Raw genomic sequence first — 15,809 nt, forward strand, 5'->3', positions numbered from 1 at the left:
GAGACCAACATGGGAGGACTGCTTGAGCCCAGGAGTTCCATACCAGCCTGGGCAACAGCGAAACCTGTCTTTAAAAAAAAGAAAAAGAGCTAAGACCACTTACCAAACCCCCTTTCCCACTGTCTCTTGCTTACTCTCGTGTTTCACGCCAGCCATTTTCCTCGCTCTCTCCTACATTATCCATTTTTCTTTCTACTGGAACATTCCCACCAGTATAAAAATATCCTGTGACTTCTTCCATCCAAAAAACACCTTCTTGACCTTACTTCCTCCAGCTAGTTACTGACCCTGGCCCTTGCCCCTGCTCTGTTCCTCTCTGTAGCAAATACCTTAAAAGAGCTATCTATATTTGCTATGTCCAATTCTCTCTTAAACCAATTTCAAATAAGCTTTCACCCTCACCATGTCATAAAAAAGACCCTGTCTAGATCACCAGTGACCTCCATGTTGCTAAATCCAATGATAAATTCTCAGCCCTCATTTTTTATGACCCATCAGAAGTATGTAACACAGCTGATTACCCTTTCCATCTTGACAGACTTTCTTTGCTTGGCTCGCAGAATATCATGCACTTGATTTTCTTCATCTCACACTGGCTGCTGCTTTTCCTTCTCTTCTTTTGGCTTTTCTATTTCTTCCTTTCCCTTTTTTTTTTTTTTTTTCCTGAGATGGAGTCTTGCTCTGTTGCCCAGGCTGGAGTCCAGTGGTGTGTTCTTGGCTCACTGCAATCTCTGCCTCCCGGGTTCAAGTGACTCTCCTGCCTTATCCTCCCGAGTAGCTGGGACTGCAGGCGTGTGCCACCATGCCTAGCTATTTTTTTTCTATTTTTAGTAGAGATGGGGTTTCACCATGTTGGCCAGGCTGGTCTCAAACTCCTGGCCTCAAGTGATCCACCCACCTCGGCCTCCCAAAGTGCTGGGATTACAGGTGTGAGTCACCATGCCCAGCTGGCTTTTCTGTTTCTTCCTAAATTCTAAACTCTGGGGTGCCCCAGGGCTCAATAGATGGTCCTTTTTTCTTTTTTTTTTTTTTTTTTTTTTTTTTTTTTTTTTTTGAGACGGAGTCTTGCTCTGTCACCCAGGCTGGAGTGCAGTGGCGCAATCTCGGCTCACTGCAAGCTCCGCCTCCCGGGTTCACATCATTCTCCTGCCTCAGCCTCTCCGAGTAGCTGGGACTACAGGCGCCCGCCACCACGCCCGGCTAATTTTTTTGTATTTTTAGTAGAGACGGGGTTTCACCGTGGTCTCGATCTCCTGACCTCATGATCCACCCGCCTCAGCCTCCCAAAGTGCTGGGATTACAGGCGTGAGCCACCGCGCCCGGCTCCTTTTTTCTTCTCTATCAACACTTATAACACTTTGTGAGCTCATCCAGTCACATGGCTTTACATACTATCTACCATATTTCATCAAATCTAAGAATCCACCAAAGGTAAGATGCATCATAATTTATGGCCCATTGAAAGAAAAAAATGCTAATTAAACTAATACATCATGTATTGTTAAGATTCATCCTGAAAAACAGAAAAAAAGGCAAAAAATAAGAAAAAAGATTCATCCTGATTTTATAGATTTGAAAATAGGACCAGGTGCTGTGGCTCGTGCCTTTAATCCCAGCACTTTGGGAGGCCGAGGTAGGTGGATCACCTGAGGTTAGGAGTTCTAGACCAGCCTGGCCAACATGGTGAAACCCCGTCTCTACGAAAAATACAAAAATAGCTGGGCATGGTGGTGCTACTCAGGAGGCTCAGGCAGGAGAACTGCTTGAGCCTGGGAGGCAGAGGTTGCAGTGAGCAGAGATTGCGCCACTGCACTCCAGTCTGGGCAACAACAGTGAAATTCTGTCTCCAAAAAAAAAAAAAAAAAGGAAAAGATGTGTGCTTTAGATGAAATACAGATGTGCCCCCAAACTCCCAAACTAAATGTATAGCTCAGATATCTCTTCTGACCACCAGGTTAACATATAAAACTGCTACTAAACATCATCTGGACACCTAATTGACATCTCAGCTCCATATACCTCAAACTGAACTTCTGCTCTTCCTGCAAAATCTACTCACAGTCTTTCTCAACTCAGTTATTGCAACTTTTTTTTTTTTTTTTTGAGACAAGATATCTCTCTGTTGACCAGGCTGGAGTGGGTCACTGCAGCCTTAACCTTTGGGGCTCAAGCAATCCTCCCACCTTAGCCTTCCAAGTAACTCATGCCTGAGTTACTGTGACAGCTCCCTTCAGGCCCTGCCTCCACTCTTGCTCCTTGATGTTCAGGATATAAGGAAGTCATTATGCCATACCTCTGCTCAGAACTCTCAGTGGCTCCTCTTTTCACCCAGAGTGAAAGCCAAGGAAGTCCTTACAGAGGCAAACAAGTAGGCCAGGCCTGATCTCCCACCATTCTCACCCCTACTCACTCTGCAGTGGCCACGATGGCCTTGTTGCTCTTCCTTGAATATATCAGGCATTCCTCCGTCTTGCAGTCTTAGGACAGGCTGTTTCCTTTGCCCAGAATATTCTTCCCTCAGATAGCCACAAGGCTAAATTCTTTACCTCCTTCAAGTTTTTCCTCAAACATCACCTTTTCAATGAAGCCATCCTGATCACCTTTTTTTTTTTTTGAGATGTTGTCTTCCCCTGTCGCCCAGGCTGGAGTGCAATGGTGCGATCTCGACTCACTGCAATCTCTGCCTCCCGGGTTCAAACGATTCTCCTGCCTCAGCCTTTGAGTAGCTGGGATTACAGGCGCCCGCCACCGTGCCCATCTAATTTTTGTATTTTTAGTAGAGACGGGGTTTTGCCACGTTCGCCAGGCTGGTCTCGAACTCCTGACCTCATGATCTTCCCACCTTGGCCTCCCAAAGGGCTAGGATTACAGGCATGAGCCACCATGTCTGGCCTGATCACCCTATTAAAAATGCAATGTGCCTGGCACTCCTCTTCCCCAGTACTCTGCTTGACGTATGTAATCATCTTCTAACATATTCTTTAATTTACATCACACATATAGAAATGTCTTGATGCCTGTTTTGCTAGATAATAAACTTCAAAAGGGCAAAGACTTTCTTTTTTTTTTTTTTTTTTTTTTTTGAGACGGAGTCTTGCTCTGTCCCCCAGGCTGGAGTGCAGTGGTGCATCTCGGCTCACTGCAAGCTCCGCCTCCCGGGTTCACGCCATTCTCCTGCCTCAGCCTCCCGAGTAGCTGGGACTACAGGCGCCCGCCAACATGCCCGGCTAATTTTTTTGTATTTTTAGTAGAGACGGGGTTTCACCGTGTTAGCCAGGATGGTCTCGATCTCCTGACCTCGTGATCCACCCGCCTCGGCCTCCCAAAGTGCTGGGATTACAGGCTTGAGCCACCGCGCCCGGCCAAGGGCAAAGATTTTCATTATTGAGGTCCCTGAAGCATCCCAAGATCCTGGAACAGTAGTTGTGCCACAAATACTTGCTGAGTGGATGTATAAGCAAGGCACAGGGAGAATGGCAGCATGCTAATTTCATAAACATCCCCCAAATGCCCAGGATCTGCTGGGCTCTGGGTCTTAGGCAATGAGGATTCCAGGTTGATAAGACATGGCTCTTGCTCTCCGGATACAGGGGGGTGAGAAAGGAAGACAAGCTAAACAATTTTCTCCCTGAGCGAAATTCAGGTTAGAAACAGTGAAGATGAGCCCTGGCCCCTTTCTGAACCCCTCTGCTTCTGTGTCATTTCCTCTTCCTTTGCCTTCAGGATGCTGCCTGCCATCCTGTACTTTTAACTGCTTTTCCCCAGCTTCCGTCTTTGGCCCTCTTCTTCTCCTGCCTCTCAAGCACTGACAGCTGTGAGGTCCTGTCTCAAGGCCAATTCCCATTCTTGTGCTGTCCCTGATGTCCTCATCCCATCCCACAGCTTCCCTAACGGCTTTACAGATCTTTTCACCTTTAAACTTGTAATTCCACCTGCACATCCGCACTAGACTGAGAATACCCAGAACACAGCCCATTTATCTTTCCTTTTCCTGCATTCTAAGTGCCAGTTAATAGCATTACCAGTTGCCCAGATACCCAGAGAGAAATGGGGTGACCACCATCTCCATTCACTGAGGGTTTTCCTGGGACTGGGGACTCTCTCTGCTAAAACCAGAAGTCGGGCAAAATGAAACAAGCTGGTCACCCTAAATGCCTGGTCCAGAATCTGGAACACGCAGGGGCTAATAACCTCTGGCAGTTCCTCTACATCAACCCCTCATGCCCAGCCCAGTTTCTTTGTTGACCTCATCATAGATTTGAGAACATGTTCTGCATGTCACATTTACTGTGACCCTAATTCCCGTTCCCAGGTTCATGTTTCCAAACCAAACACTCAGAATGGAGTGCAGTGTGGCTCAGAGGCCCACAGGTACTGACTCGACAACGCTGTGGAAGGAGGTGGTATCCAGCTGGAAGATGGACAGGTCGAAGAGGGTGGTAAAGTCCCTCGGGATCTCATCGCTCTCCTGGAGACACTCTCGATTCCGCTTTGATAGGGTGGCTGTGTAGGGCAGCATCATGTAGTCAGAAATCTGAAAGCCACAAGAGGGTTCCTTTCAGCACAGCAAGAGCAAGCATTTATTCTGTCAAGTCTCCACTGTCTCAGGTCTAAATCTGCAACATTTATACTCTCTTGCCAAGAAATTTTACTGTTCATGATCACTGACCACTAAACCTTAAATAAGCCAATTTATGTGGAAAGAGGAACAAAACTCACTTGGCTAAACCCCAGCACTGGCTAAATCCAAATCTCCAATTACACCAGTACTCACATGGCTGAAAACAGCTGGAGAAACACACAGTCCTATCAACTGGTCTTTTAATTTCATGATCTCTGATCTTGAGCGCTCAGCAATCAACTACATCTCCGTAGTCTACTCACTTTCCCATTCTTCTAGGCAGTACTTCCCTTTTGTCAGTTCAGCCATCAAAATGATTTTCCCACCTGGGTGCAGTGGCTCACACCTACAACACTTTGGGAGGCTGAGGTGAGTGGATCGCTTGAGCCCAGGAGTTGGAGATCAGCCTGGGCAATATGGCAAAACCCTGTCACTACAAAAATACAAAAAAATTTAGCTGAGCATGGTGGTGTGTGCCTGTAGTCTCAGGTACTTAGGAGGCTGAGGTGGGAGGATCACCTGAGCTCAGGAGGTCAACACTGCAGTGAGCTGTGATCAAACCACTGCACACCAGCCTGGATGACAGAGTAAGACTCAGTCTCAAAAAAAAAATTGGTTTTCCCTTTCACCATTTTAGCAATGACCTTATTTTCTATTTTAGTAAGAAAATAGAGGAAATCATGAAAGAAAGTCCACAAGCCCCCACCATAACATGTACCCACCCCCTAGCATCCAGGCCCTAACGGCTTCTTTCCTCCTGATACATGCCAGAGCACCTGTGACACCAGTATAGACAGTTCCTCCACTGGTACACTAGACCCCAGTCTTTCTCCCCTAGCCAAGGACATCCCTCCAGCATTGCTGAGAGCCCTCAGTCATGACACATGCTGTGGACTAGTAACAGTAAAAGACCAGGAAAACATAAATGCCTGCCAACAGGACAGTGGTTAAATATATATATATTTTTATATTTACATATAAAAATATATATATTTATATTTACATATAAAAATATATATTTATATTTACATATAAAATATATACATTTATATGTACATACATGGGTTCATGCCATTGTCCTGCCTCACCCTCCCGAGTAGCTGGGACTACAGGCACCTGCCACCACGCCCGGGTAATTTTTTTTTTTGTATTTTTAGTAGAAACGGGGTTTCACTGTGTTAGCCAGGATGGTCTCGATCTCCTGACCTCGTGATCTGCCCGCCTCAGCCTCCCAAAGTGCTGGGATTACAGGCGTGAGCCACTGCACCTGGCCGAGAGTAGTTAAATATATTACACTTAAATAATGAAGCAAAATATCCATATGCTTAATATTTCCATATAAGGAAATATTTTAGACATGCACTTCTCCTGTTTCCTAACCCAAATCAGTCTCTGAGAAGCCATGTCCCTAGGTGAGGGAGGAAGCAGTCAGTGGACAGCCATCTTCGACTGTCTTCTCACCTACCTCCTATGACCAATGGCCAGGAAATCATTTTCCTGACATTTCAGAGTTTAAGAAATAGAGAAACAATTGTAGAGTAAGTGCAGTTTGAATTAGGAGACCTGGATTTGGATCCTGGCTCTGCACTTGCCTGCCATTTGAACACACTGCAATCTTGAAGGATTTCAGTTTCCTCATCTATAAAATAAGAATAAGACCATCTGCCTCCCAGGGCGGTTATGAGGATTAAATAAGATGGCTTATGTGGAAGTATATGGCATACAATGCCTGACACATTACCATCTATTAACTTAGCCCGCACAATCATCCTGTGAGGCAGAGAACACAGGTATTAGTGTTCCCTGTTCACAGATAAGAAAACTAGATGGCTGGGCCCAGTGGCTCATGCCTGTAATCCCAGCACTTTGGGAAGCTGGGGCAGGTGGATCACTTGAGGTCAGGAGTTTGAGACCAGCCTGGCCAAAATGCTGAAACCCCACCTCTACTAAAAATACAAAAATTAGCCAGGCATGTTGGTTCACGTCTGTAATCCCAGCTACTCAGGAGGCTGAGGCAGGAGGATCACTTGGACCCAGGAGACAGAGGTTGCAGTGAGTTGAGATTGTGCCACCACACTCCAGCCTTGGGCAACAGAGCCAGACTCCATCTCAAAAAATAAATAAATAAAACAAAATATTTTTTTTTCCATAAAGAAAACTAGGACGAAAAATGGTCAGAAAGAACCTGTATAAGGTCCAAGAGCCAGTGGTGATTTCACTGTGCTGGTTTCACCACTTTCCCTTGTCTGATGAATATTATCATAATGCCTTTAGAATTGTTAAATCTAAAGGCAACAAAATTATAGTTTACAACATAAATTCTGATAGTCTTTGTTTCTTTGTAAGAAAATTTCAGATTTATGAAAAAAGTATTTTTCTGCAGATGCTCATTTTGAAAGTTTGGGCCAGAGTGCCCATAATTTAAATTCTAATTTATATACATACTGTATGTATGTATGCTCCCCTTCCAATTAATTCTATGATTAATTACATATTTTGTTTATTTACTTATTTTTTACAATATGGCCTTCATCTCCCCAAAATCATCCCTTCTTTCCATTTGTCTTACAGATGAGGTAAAACAGACATGTATTCCTTTTGAGCTGTCAGAAGTGGTACTGAGAAGCTGGACTCATTTTTCATTTAAAAGTTTCTAATAATTCGGTGCCTACCTCTGGGTCCTCAGCATCAATCTGGTTTAGGTGGATGTCTCCTGTCGTGAGCCACTGGAAAACAACATCCTACATTTAAAAAAAAAAGTATATAATTAGGAGAGTTGGTTATTTGAAAAAGCTGAAGGTCAAGACTAGAGAATTAAATCAAGAAGAACGATAAAGGAAAAAAGATTAAACCAGTGATTCAGAAAAGGGTAGCCAGCCTTGTCTTGATGAAATCATATGAGAACTCAAAGGTTTTCTTCATCCTAATGCACCTTTTTTTTTGAGACAGAGTCTTGCTCCGTCGCCCTGGTTGGAGTGCGGTGGCGCGATCTCGGCTCACTGCAACCTCCACCTCCTGGGTTCAAGCGATTCTCTTGTCTCAGCCTCCTGAGTAGCTGGGATTACAGGTGCCTGCCACTAGGCCCAGTTGATTTTTGTATTTTTAGTAGATGGGGTTTCACCATGTTGGTCAGGCTGGCCTCAAACTCCTGATCGCAGGTGATCCGCCTGTCTCAGCCTCCCAAAGTGGTAGGATTACAGGCATGAGCTGCTGTGACCAGCATAATGCAACTTTTATCAGAAATTTATAATGTATCTTTAAGCACTCTAACCTCTAACCACAAGCTAAAATTTATTAACCTTTGCTCACAATCCTGAATTAATCCCTACTTACTGTGATGAAAGTCTGAAATTAAAACTTTTGAAAAGAAGAATATCTAGGCCGGGCGTGGTGGCTCACGCCTGTAATCCCAGCACTTTGGGAGGCCGAGATGGGCGGATCACCTGAAGTCAGGAGTTCGAGACCAGCCTGGCCAACATAGTGAAACCTCATCTTTACTAAAAATACAAAAATTAGCCTGGTGTGGTGGCACGTGCCTATAATCCCAGCTACTCAGGAGGCTGAGGCAGGAGAATTGCTTGAACCCACGAGGCGGAGGTTGCAGTGAGCCGAGATGGTGCCATTGCACTCCAGCCTGGGCGACAGAGAGAGACTTCATGTCAAAAAAAAAAAAAAAAAAAGTAGAATATCTAGATCTCCCATAATGTGTCTAGAGACATTGAAACTTCATGTAAATTCCACAGAAATAAAATCTTAATCAATCTCCCAATATAACAATTACAAGGCGTTTCTTTCTCTCACTGGAATCACCAATGGACAGCTCTGGCACATGCTGTACAGACATGTGCTTCCCCACTCTGCCATCTTCCATAAGACATGTTCCCTTGGCATTTTTTTGACAAAACTGCAATGCCTTTACTTTATATGCCACATCAGTCAGTGAGTAGTCCTCTACAGAGCACTTCCTAATTCCCATTCCCACCAGCCCCTCCTCTCCACTCACACCTTGACTCCCGTAATTCAGGTCCCCATTCCTCCTTGCCTGGGGACACCACCGCCTTCCTAATTGGCTCTAGGCTGCCTCCTCCTTTACACTTTCCACACAACTGACAGAAGAATCTTTCCAAAACATTCTAGAAGTTCTTTCATAAACAACAACAACAACAAAAAGAAGAAACACAGATCTGGCTATGCTCAAGGCTGCTGAAAACCCAAGGGCTCCCTGTGGCTTTCAGCATCAAGTTCAAGCTCCTTGGCCTTACACGTGATACTGCTATTGAGCCTGTTCCTCTCTGCTTCTCCAGGCTCAGCTCCCATCCCACCTGACATGCTCAGAAACAGCCTTCTGGGTTTACTAATTTGTCTCTCTCTCTCTCAATGTATTACAAACTTTTCCAAAGCAGGAACTGGGACGATGCCTGACTCAACTTTGTATTCTCAGTGCCTGGCATATAATGGGTTCTAAGTAGCTGGTTTTAAATGAGCAAATAAACTTACCAGTATTTTTTTAAATGACATGAAAATAATACACATTGTACATTAATGTGATGAAAGGAAAAGCTTACCATGATTTTGCTGTTTTCTTCCTTGTCCAAATATTGATCACTGAACATGTGACATGAACCAAGCACTGCCAGCTTCCCACCTTGGTTCTATTGATGACAAAGCAGGGTCAGATACTCAAATTCGAAAATGCATCTCATGTATCCTAGTCCCCAGACACTTATCAGAATCATGCTAGCAACTGTCTTATATACTGAAGAGTGTCAATTCACACCCAGATTTTAAAGTTTAGAAATACCAACTATAGGCCAGGTGCAGTGGCTCAGCCTGTAATCCCAGCACTTTGGGAGGCCGAGGCGGGCAGATCACCTGAGGTCAAGAGTTCAAAACCAGCCTGGCCAACATGGTGAAACCCCATCTCTACTAAAAATAAAAAAAAATCAGCCAGGTGTGGTGGCATGCGCCTGTAGTCCCAGATACCCGGGAGGCTGAGGCAGGAAAATCACTTGAACTTGGGAGGCGGAGGTTGCAGTGAGCTGAGATCACACCACTGCACTCCAGCCTGGGCAACAGAGCGAGACTCCATCCCAAAAAAAAAAAGAAAGACCAACTATAATAACTATTACACTTTAACCTGTCTCTCATTTTAGATACTTCTGTATTTTTCTATTTGGCTTTAACGAAAACTAACATAAATTAATTCTACATTAGCTGGGTGTGGTGAGGCATACCTGTAGTCCTAGCTACTTGGGAAGCTGGGGCAGGAGAATCACTTGAGCCCAGGAGCTCGAGGTTACAATGAGCTATGACTGCACCACTGCACTCCAGCTTGGGAAACCCTGTCTCTAAAAATTAAAAAAAAAAAAAAAATTAAATTGGTTCTACAGCATTTTCCCATTGTTATTTATCTTATAAATGAAGATCATAATTTTAAAGGGAAAAAAGATAAACTCAAAGACAGTCTGTACAATTAAAGATACCTATAGGTACCAAAAAAAAAAGTATTTAAGTAAGATCCAAATAGAAAGCTAACGCAGGCTGAGCGCAGTGGCTCACGCCTGTAATCCCAGCACTTTGGGAGGCTGAGGTGGGCAGATCACCCTGAGATCAGTAGTTCAAGACCAGCCTAGCTAACATGGAAGGCAAAACCCTGTCTCTACTAGAAATACAAAAATTAGTTGGGGTTGGTGGCATGCCCCTGTACTCCCACAGCTACTTGGGAGGCTGTGGCAGGAGTATTGCTTGAACCTGGGAGGCGAGGTTGCAGCAAGCTGAGATCGCGCCACAGCACTCCAGCCTGGGCAACAGAGTAAGACTCAGTCTCAAAGAAAGCTAAGGCAAGGCTGGGCGCAGTGGCTCACACCTGTAATCCCAGCATTTTAAGAGGCCGAGGCGGGTGGATCACTTGAGGCTAGGAGTTCGAGACCATCCTGGCCAAGATGGCGAAACTCCGTCTCTACTAAAAATACAAAAATTAGTCAGGCATGGTGGTGCATGCCTGTAATCCCAATTACTCAGGAAGCTGAGGTATGAGAATCACTTGAATCTGGGAAAGTGGAGATTGCAGTGAACCAAGATCGTACCACTGCACCCCAGCCTGGGCAACAGAGTGAGACTCTGTCTCAAAAAAAAAACCAAAAAAAACAAACAAAAAAAACCAGAAAACTAAGGCACAAGCATGAAAGAGTCATAAAATAACGACTGGTTAATAAGAAAAATTTTCAATACTTGTAACTTTAAACAAATAAAAACAAAGTACTTTTTCCTATCAGATAAATAAATATGAAAATACGATATAGGCCGGGCGCGGTGGCTCACGCTTGTAATCCCAGCACTTTGGGAGGCCGAGGCGGGCGGATCACGAGGTCAGGAGATCGAGACCACGGTGAAACCCCGTCTCTACTAAAAATACAAAAAATTAGCCGGGCGCGGTGGCGGGCGCCTGTAGTCCCAGCTACTCGGAGAGGCTGAGGCAGGAGAATGGCGTGAACCCGGGAGGCGGAGCTTGCAGTGAGCCGAGATCGCGCCACTGCACTCTAGCCTGGGCGACAGAGCGAGACTCCGTCTCAAAAAAAAAAAAAAAAAAGAAAATACGATATAAACGGCGCTAGTCAAATTTTAGTGAAATAAGTTCTTTCACACATTGTTGCTGAAACTATTAACATATGCAACAAAAGCGGTCTGAAACATAAAAAATTCTATGCCCAGTTGTATAGTTATAGTCACCAAAAATTAGAAATAAATCCAAATGTTCACAAAAAAGTAATTCAGAATGATGGAACCTTCTTTAGCAGTTAAATTTCATATTATAAAGGGTTTTCAGTAACATGGGAAAATGCTTCCAACACATCATTGGGTTAAAAAAAAGTATACTATAATTTTTTTTCCCATTTTTAGACACAGGGTCTCACTCTGTCTCCCAGGCTGGAATGCAGTGGCACAATCATGGCTCACTGTAGCCTTGAACTCCTGGGTTCAAGTGATCCTCCTGCCTCAGCCTCCCAGGTAGCCAGGACTATAGGAGCATAACACCACACTCAGCTAACTTTTTTGTAGAGACAGGTCTTGCTACGTTGCCAAGGCTGGTATCAAACTCCTGGCCTCAAGTGATCCTACCTCCTTAACCTCCCAAAGTGCTAAGATTATAGGCATGAGCCACCACGCCTGACCTATACTATAAATTATATTGCTATTCTACTTTAAAGCTTATGAGGCAAATAAATAAAAATAAGGCAAAGCAAAAGTGGGAGAAAGTGAATAATATGTCAACCTGGGCTGTCTTAGAGTCTTGGAGTAGTGCGATGGGGGAATTTTTTTCTTCTGCTTTATCTCTGTATTGTTCATTTTTTCTACAATTATTGTAACATTTCTACAACATTACTTTTTTTTTTTTTTGGAGACGGTGTCTTGCTCCACTGCCCAGGCTGGAGTGCAGTGGCATGATCTTGGCTCACTGCAACCTCCGCTTCCAGGGTTCAAGTGATTCTCTTGCCTCAGTCTCTGGAGTAGCTGGGATTACAGGCACTCACCATCATGCTGGGCTAATATTTTTGTATTCTTAGTAGAGACAGGGTTTCACTACGTTGGCCAGGCTAGTCTCGAACTCCTGACCTCAAGTGATTCCCCCGCCTTGACCTCCCAAAGTGCTGGGATTACAGTTGTGAGCCACCACGCCCAGCCCAACAATAGGCACATATTACTTTTGTAATGAGAAAACCAGTTCAATAGTAAAAATACAAAATGAAATCGGTTTTTTTAGCTACATCACATACAGGGAACAGGCATAGTTATAATTTCCCTAGGAAAAGAATTATATTAAGCCAGAGATGTCAAGAGATATAAATACACACATTCCATAAATTTTTTAAAAATTGGTAAAAAAAACTCTGACTTGTACCACGTTAACAGCAAATGCTGCATAAACCGCCACCATGCCTGGCTAATTTTTCAGTATTTTTTTTTTCTTTGAGATGGAGTCTCACTCTGTCCCCAGGCTGGAGTGCGGTGGCACGATCTCGGCTCACTGCAACCTCCTGGGTTCAAGCGATTCTCGTGCCTCAGCTTCCTGAGTAGCTGGGATTACAGGCACATGCCACCACACCACACCCAGCTAATTTTTGTAGTTTTAGTAGAGAGGGGGTTTCACCATGTTGGCCAGGATGGTCTCAATCTCCTGACCTCGTGATCCACCCGCCTTCGCCTCCCAAAGTGCTGGGATTACAGGCGTGAGCCACTGCGCCTGGTCAATTTTTGTATTTTTAGTAGAGACGGGGTTTCATCAGGTTGGCCAGGCTGGTCTTGGACTCCTGACCTCAAGTGATCCACCCACCTCAGCCTCCCAAAGTGCTGGGATTACAGGCGTGAGCCACTGCGCCTGGTCAATTTTTGTATTTTTAGTAGAGACAGGGTTTCATCAGGTTGGCCAGGCTGGTCTTGGACTCCTGACCTCAAGTGATCCACCCACCTCAGCCTCCCAAAGTGCTGGGATTACAGGCGTGAGCCACCACACCCAGCCCAAGAGCTTTTAAATAAGAAGGGAAAGGTAATTCCTAGGTACCACAAAGAAAAATAGGATTGTTAAGAGCTAGAGACACCTAGGTCCCTAGAAAAAAAATTAGGAGATCAGCTGGTGAATTCTGTCTTAGGGGGCAGATGAAGGTAAATTCAGCAAAATGTGAATTAAAAGGCAGTGGGGGCTGGGCACAGTGGCTCATGCCTGTAATCCCAGCACTTTGGGAGGCTGAGTTGGGGGGGATAGCCTGAGCTCAGAAGTTCAAGACCAGCCTGGGCAACATGGTAAATCCCCATCTCTACTAAAAATACAAAAATTAGCAGGGCGTGGTGGTGCAGGCCTGTAATCCCAGCTACTTGGGAGGCTGAGGCGGGATGCTGAGGCGGGAGGCGGAGACTGCAGTGAGCCAAGATTGCACCGCTGCACTCCAGCCTGGGCAACAGAGCTCATGTCTGTAATCCCAGCACTTTGGGAAGCCAAGGTGGGTGAATCACTTGAGGTCAGGAGTTTGAGATCAGCCTGGCCAACAAAGTGAAACTCCGTCTCTCCCAAAAATACAAAAATTAGCCGTGCTTGGTGGCAGGCGGCTGTAATCCCAGCTACTCGGGAGGCTGAGGCAGGAGAATTGCTTGAACCCGGCAGGCGGAGGTTGCAGTGAGCCAAGATCATGCCACTGCACTCCAGCCTGCACAACAGAGTGAGACTCCATCTCAAAAAAAAAAAAAAAAAAAAAAAAAAGAAAAAGAATGGCAGTGGGATGTTGGGTCACTGCCTGGGACTAGCTGTGCCCACATTTCTATGGGGTCTCTAGGATAATAACTGGAAAAATAGTTTTCTGATATATTTTCCTAGGATAAACTAACAGCAACATAATTCTGTGCTATTTTGTGTAATATGTTAACTCCATCTGTTCCTGAATGTATTCTCTTTACACTGAGGGTGACAGTCCATAGTCACAGGATTAAAAGTTATTTTCATCAATATGCTGCCATGGGATCAAAAAAAAAAGTTATTTTAAAAGTTATAATACAGCACTTCGGGAGGCCGAGGCGGGTGGATCATGAGGTCAGGAGATCGAGACCATCCTGGCTAACATGGTGAAACCCTGTCTCTACTAAAAATACAAAAAATTAGCTGGGCGTGGTGGCAGGCGCCTGTAGTCCTAGCTACTCGGGAGGCTGAGGCAGGAGAATGGCGTGAGCCCAGGAGGCGGAGCTTGCAGTGAGCCAAGACTGCACCACTGCATTCCAGCCTGGGCAACAGAGCGAGACTCCGTCTCAAAAAAAAAAAAAAAAGTTATAATACAGGTAGCCTCATGCTACAGTGGAAAAGCTTCAGGTTTAGAATAATAAGAGCTAGGTTTAGGCCTTAACCTCATCAATTACTGGACAATCCACTGTTTCCTCATAAGCAAAATGTATATAGCTGAAATATTACTTTGCAGGACTGGCAGGAAGACCAATGAGAAAACATATAAAAGCCTTCTGGAAATGGTAAGGTGGTTTTTATTATTTCAACAATAAAAATAACATCTATACCCATCTCTAAGAAAGGCTGTACCTTTGAGTGATAGAAAGCCAGAATGGGTCTGTTAAGTGGGAAGCAGACAAAACCTGTAGACAGAACCGCCACTGCTGGTTTCATGACACTCAATGTGGCACCAAAAGGATACACAAAGGTGAGAGCCCTGTAAGAAATTAAAGAAACACATTCAAATTTTAAAAACATGAATACAAAAATTCTGAAAATAATCTCAATGTTTCTAGAGTAACACTCTTTTTTGAAACAGTCTCACTCCGTCACCCAGGCTGCAGTGCAGTGGTGCGATCTTGGCTCACTGTAACCTCCGACTCTCAGGTTTAAGCTGTTCTCCAGCCTCAGTGCCTGCTATCACGCCCAGCTAATTTTTGTATTTTTAGTAGAGCCAAGGTTTTACCATGTTGACCAGGCTGGTCTTGAACTCCTGGCCTCAAGTGATCTGCCCGCCTCGGCCTCCCAAAGTGCTGGGATTACAGGTGTGTGCCACGGTGCTCAGCCGAGTAACACTCTTTGATTCATTATCAAACACAACATTTTTCCTAAGCTTTGGTTTGTTAACTTAAAAACTGGGACAACTCTAGCTACACATTTAATAAAGCATTTTAAAAAACATGAAAGTAAATTAACAGGAAAGTGTAAATGACTGTAACTGGGAGAATTAAAGTAGCCCCTGATGGAGGGAGGAGGAAGAGGATGTGGCCTCATCCAAGAACTGAACTCGAGCTGCTTTGCATAATAATATCTTAGTGGTAAATACGTTCTTCTTCGTTAGGTTTGGCTAGTGCTATCTCTAAGAATTAATGTATGTCACTGGAAGGGTATGTTATCAGTTAAATGTCACATGAACAGAGGCATAAATATACGCTACAATGGACACTTCTACACAGATCTGCTTTGGAGTCCCTCTTCTACTCTCCACTGTCCTAACAAAGACTTGTCTTAGATTATCTAGAGTGAATTGGTCTGACCTGGGGCAACGTACTCCTGGAGAGGGTGTGGGATACAGGAGCAAAGGTGGGGTGCAGATTCTGGGGTGAGGCCAACCCATTTAGGAGGGGCTAAGGTTTTACTCAAAGATGGGGCTCTGCAAAGCTTGAAGGAAGTGCTGTCAGAATGGAGAGAAACACAGATCTC

At 44.6% G+C, this 15,809-nt stretch overlaps 1 protein-coding gene across 3 annotated transcripts in view; it reads right to left on the reverse strand.

The window, feature by feature from the left end:
• IFT52 (intraflagellar transport 52) overlaps window positions 1-15,809 on the reverse strand; it is a 61,365-nt gene that overhangs the window by 23,799 nt on the left and 21,757 nt on the right. For 2 of the 3 annotated variants that reach the window (XM_055266393.2, XM_063634199.1), the window contains exons 7-10: window positions 14,697-14,823; window positions 9,187-9,273; window positions 7,294-7,362; window positions 4,380-4,534 (exon numbers count right to left, since the gene is read on the reverse strand). In XM_055266393.2, the coding sequence (XP_055122368.1) occupies window positions 4,380-4,534; window positions 7,294-7,362; window positions 9,187-9,273; window positions 14,697-14,823 (438 nt within the window). Of the gene's footprint in view, window positions 1-4,379; window positions 4,535-7,293; window positions 7,363-9,186; window positions 9,274-9,855; window positions 9,965-14,696; window positions 14,824-15,809 lie in introns of those variants that run through there. The other variant, XM_055266394.2, reaches the window with a different exon arrangement.

The sequence above is a fragment of the Symphalangus syndactylus genome, chromosome 24, assembly GCF_028878055.3.
Source record: "Symphalangus syndactylus isolate Jambi chromosome 24, NHGRI_mSymSyn1-v2.1_pri, whole genome shotgun sequence".
In the NCBI taxonomy this organism is placed as follows: domain Eukaryota; kingdom Metazoa; phylum Chordata; class Mammalia; order Primates; family Hylobatidae; genus Symphalangus; species Symphalangus syndactylus.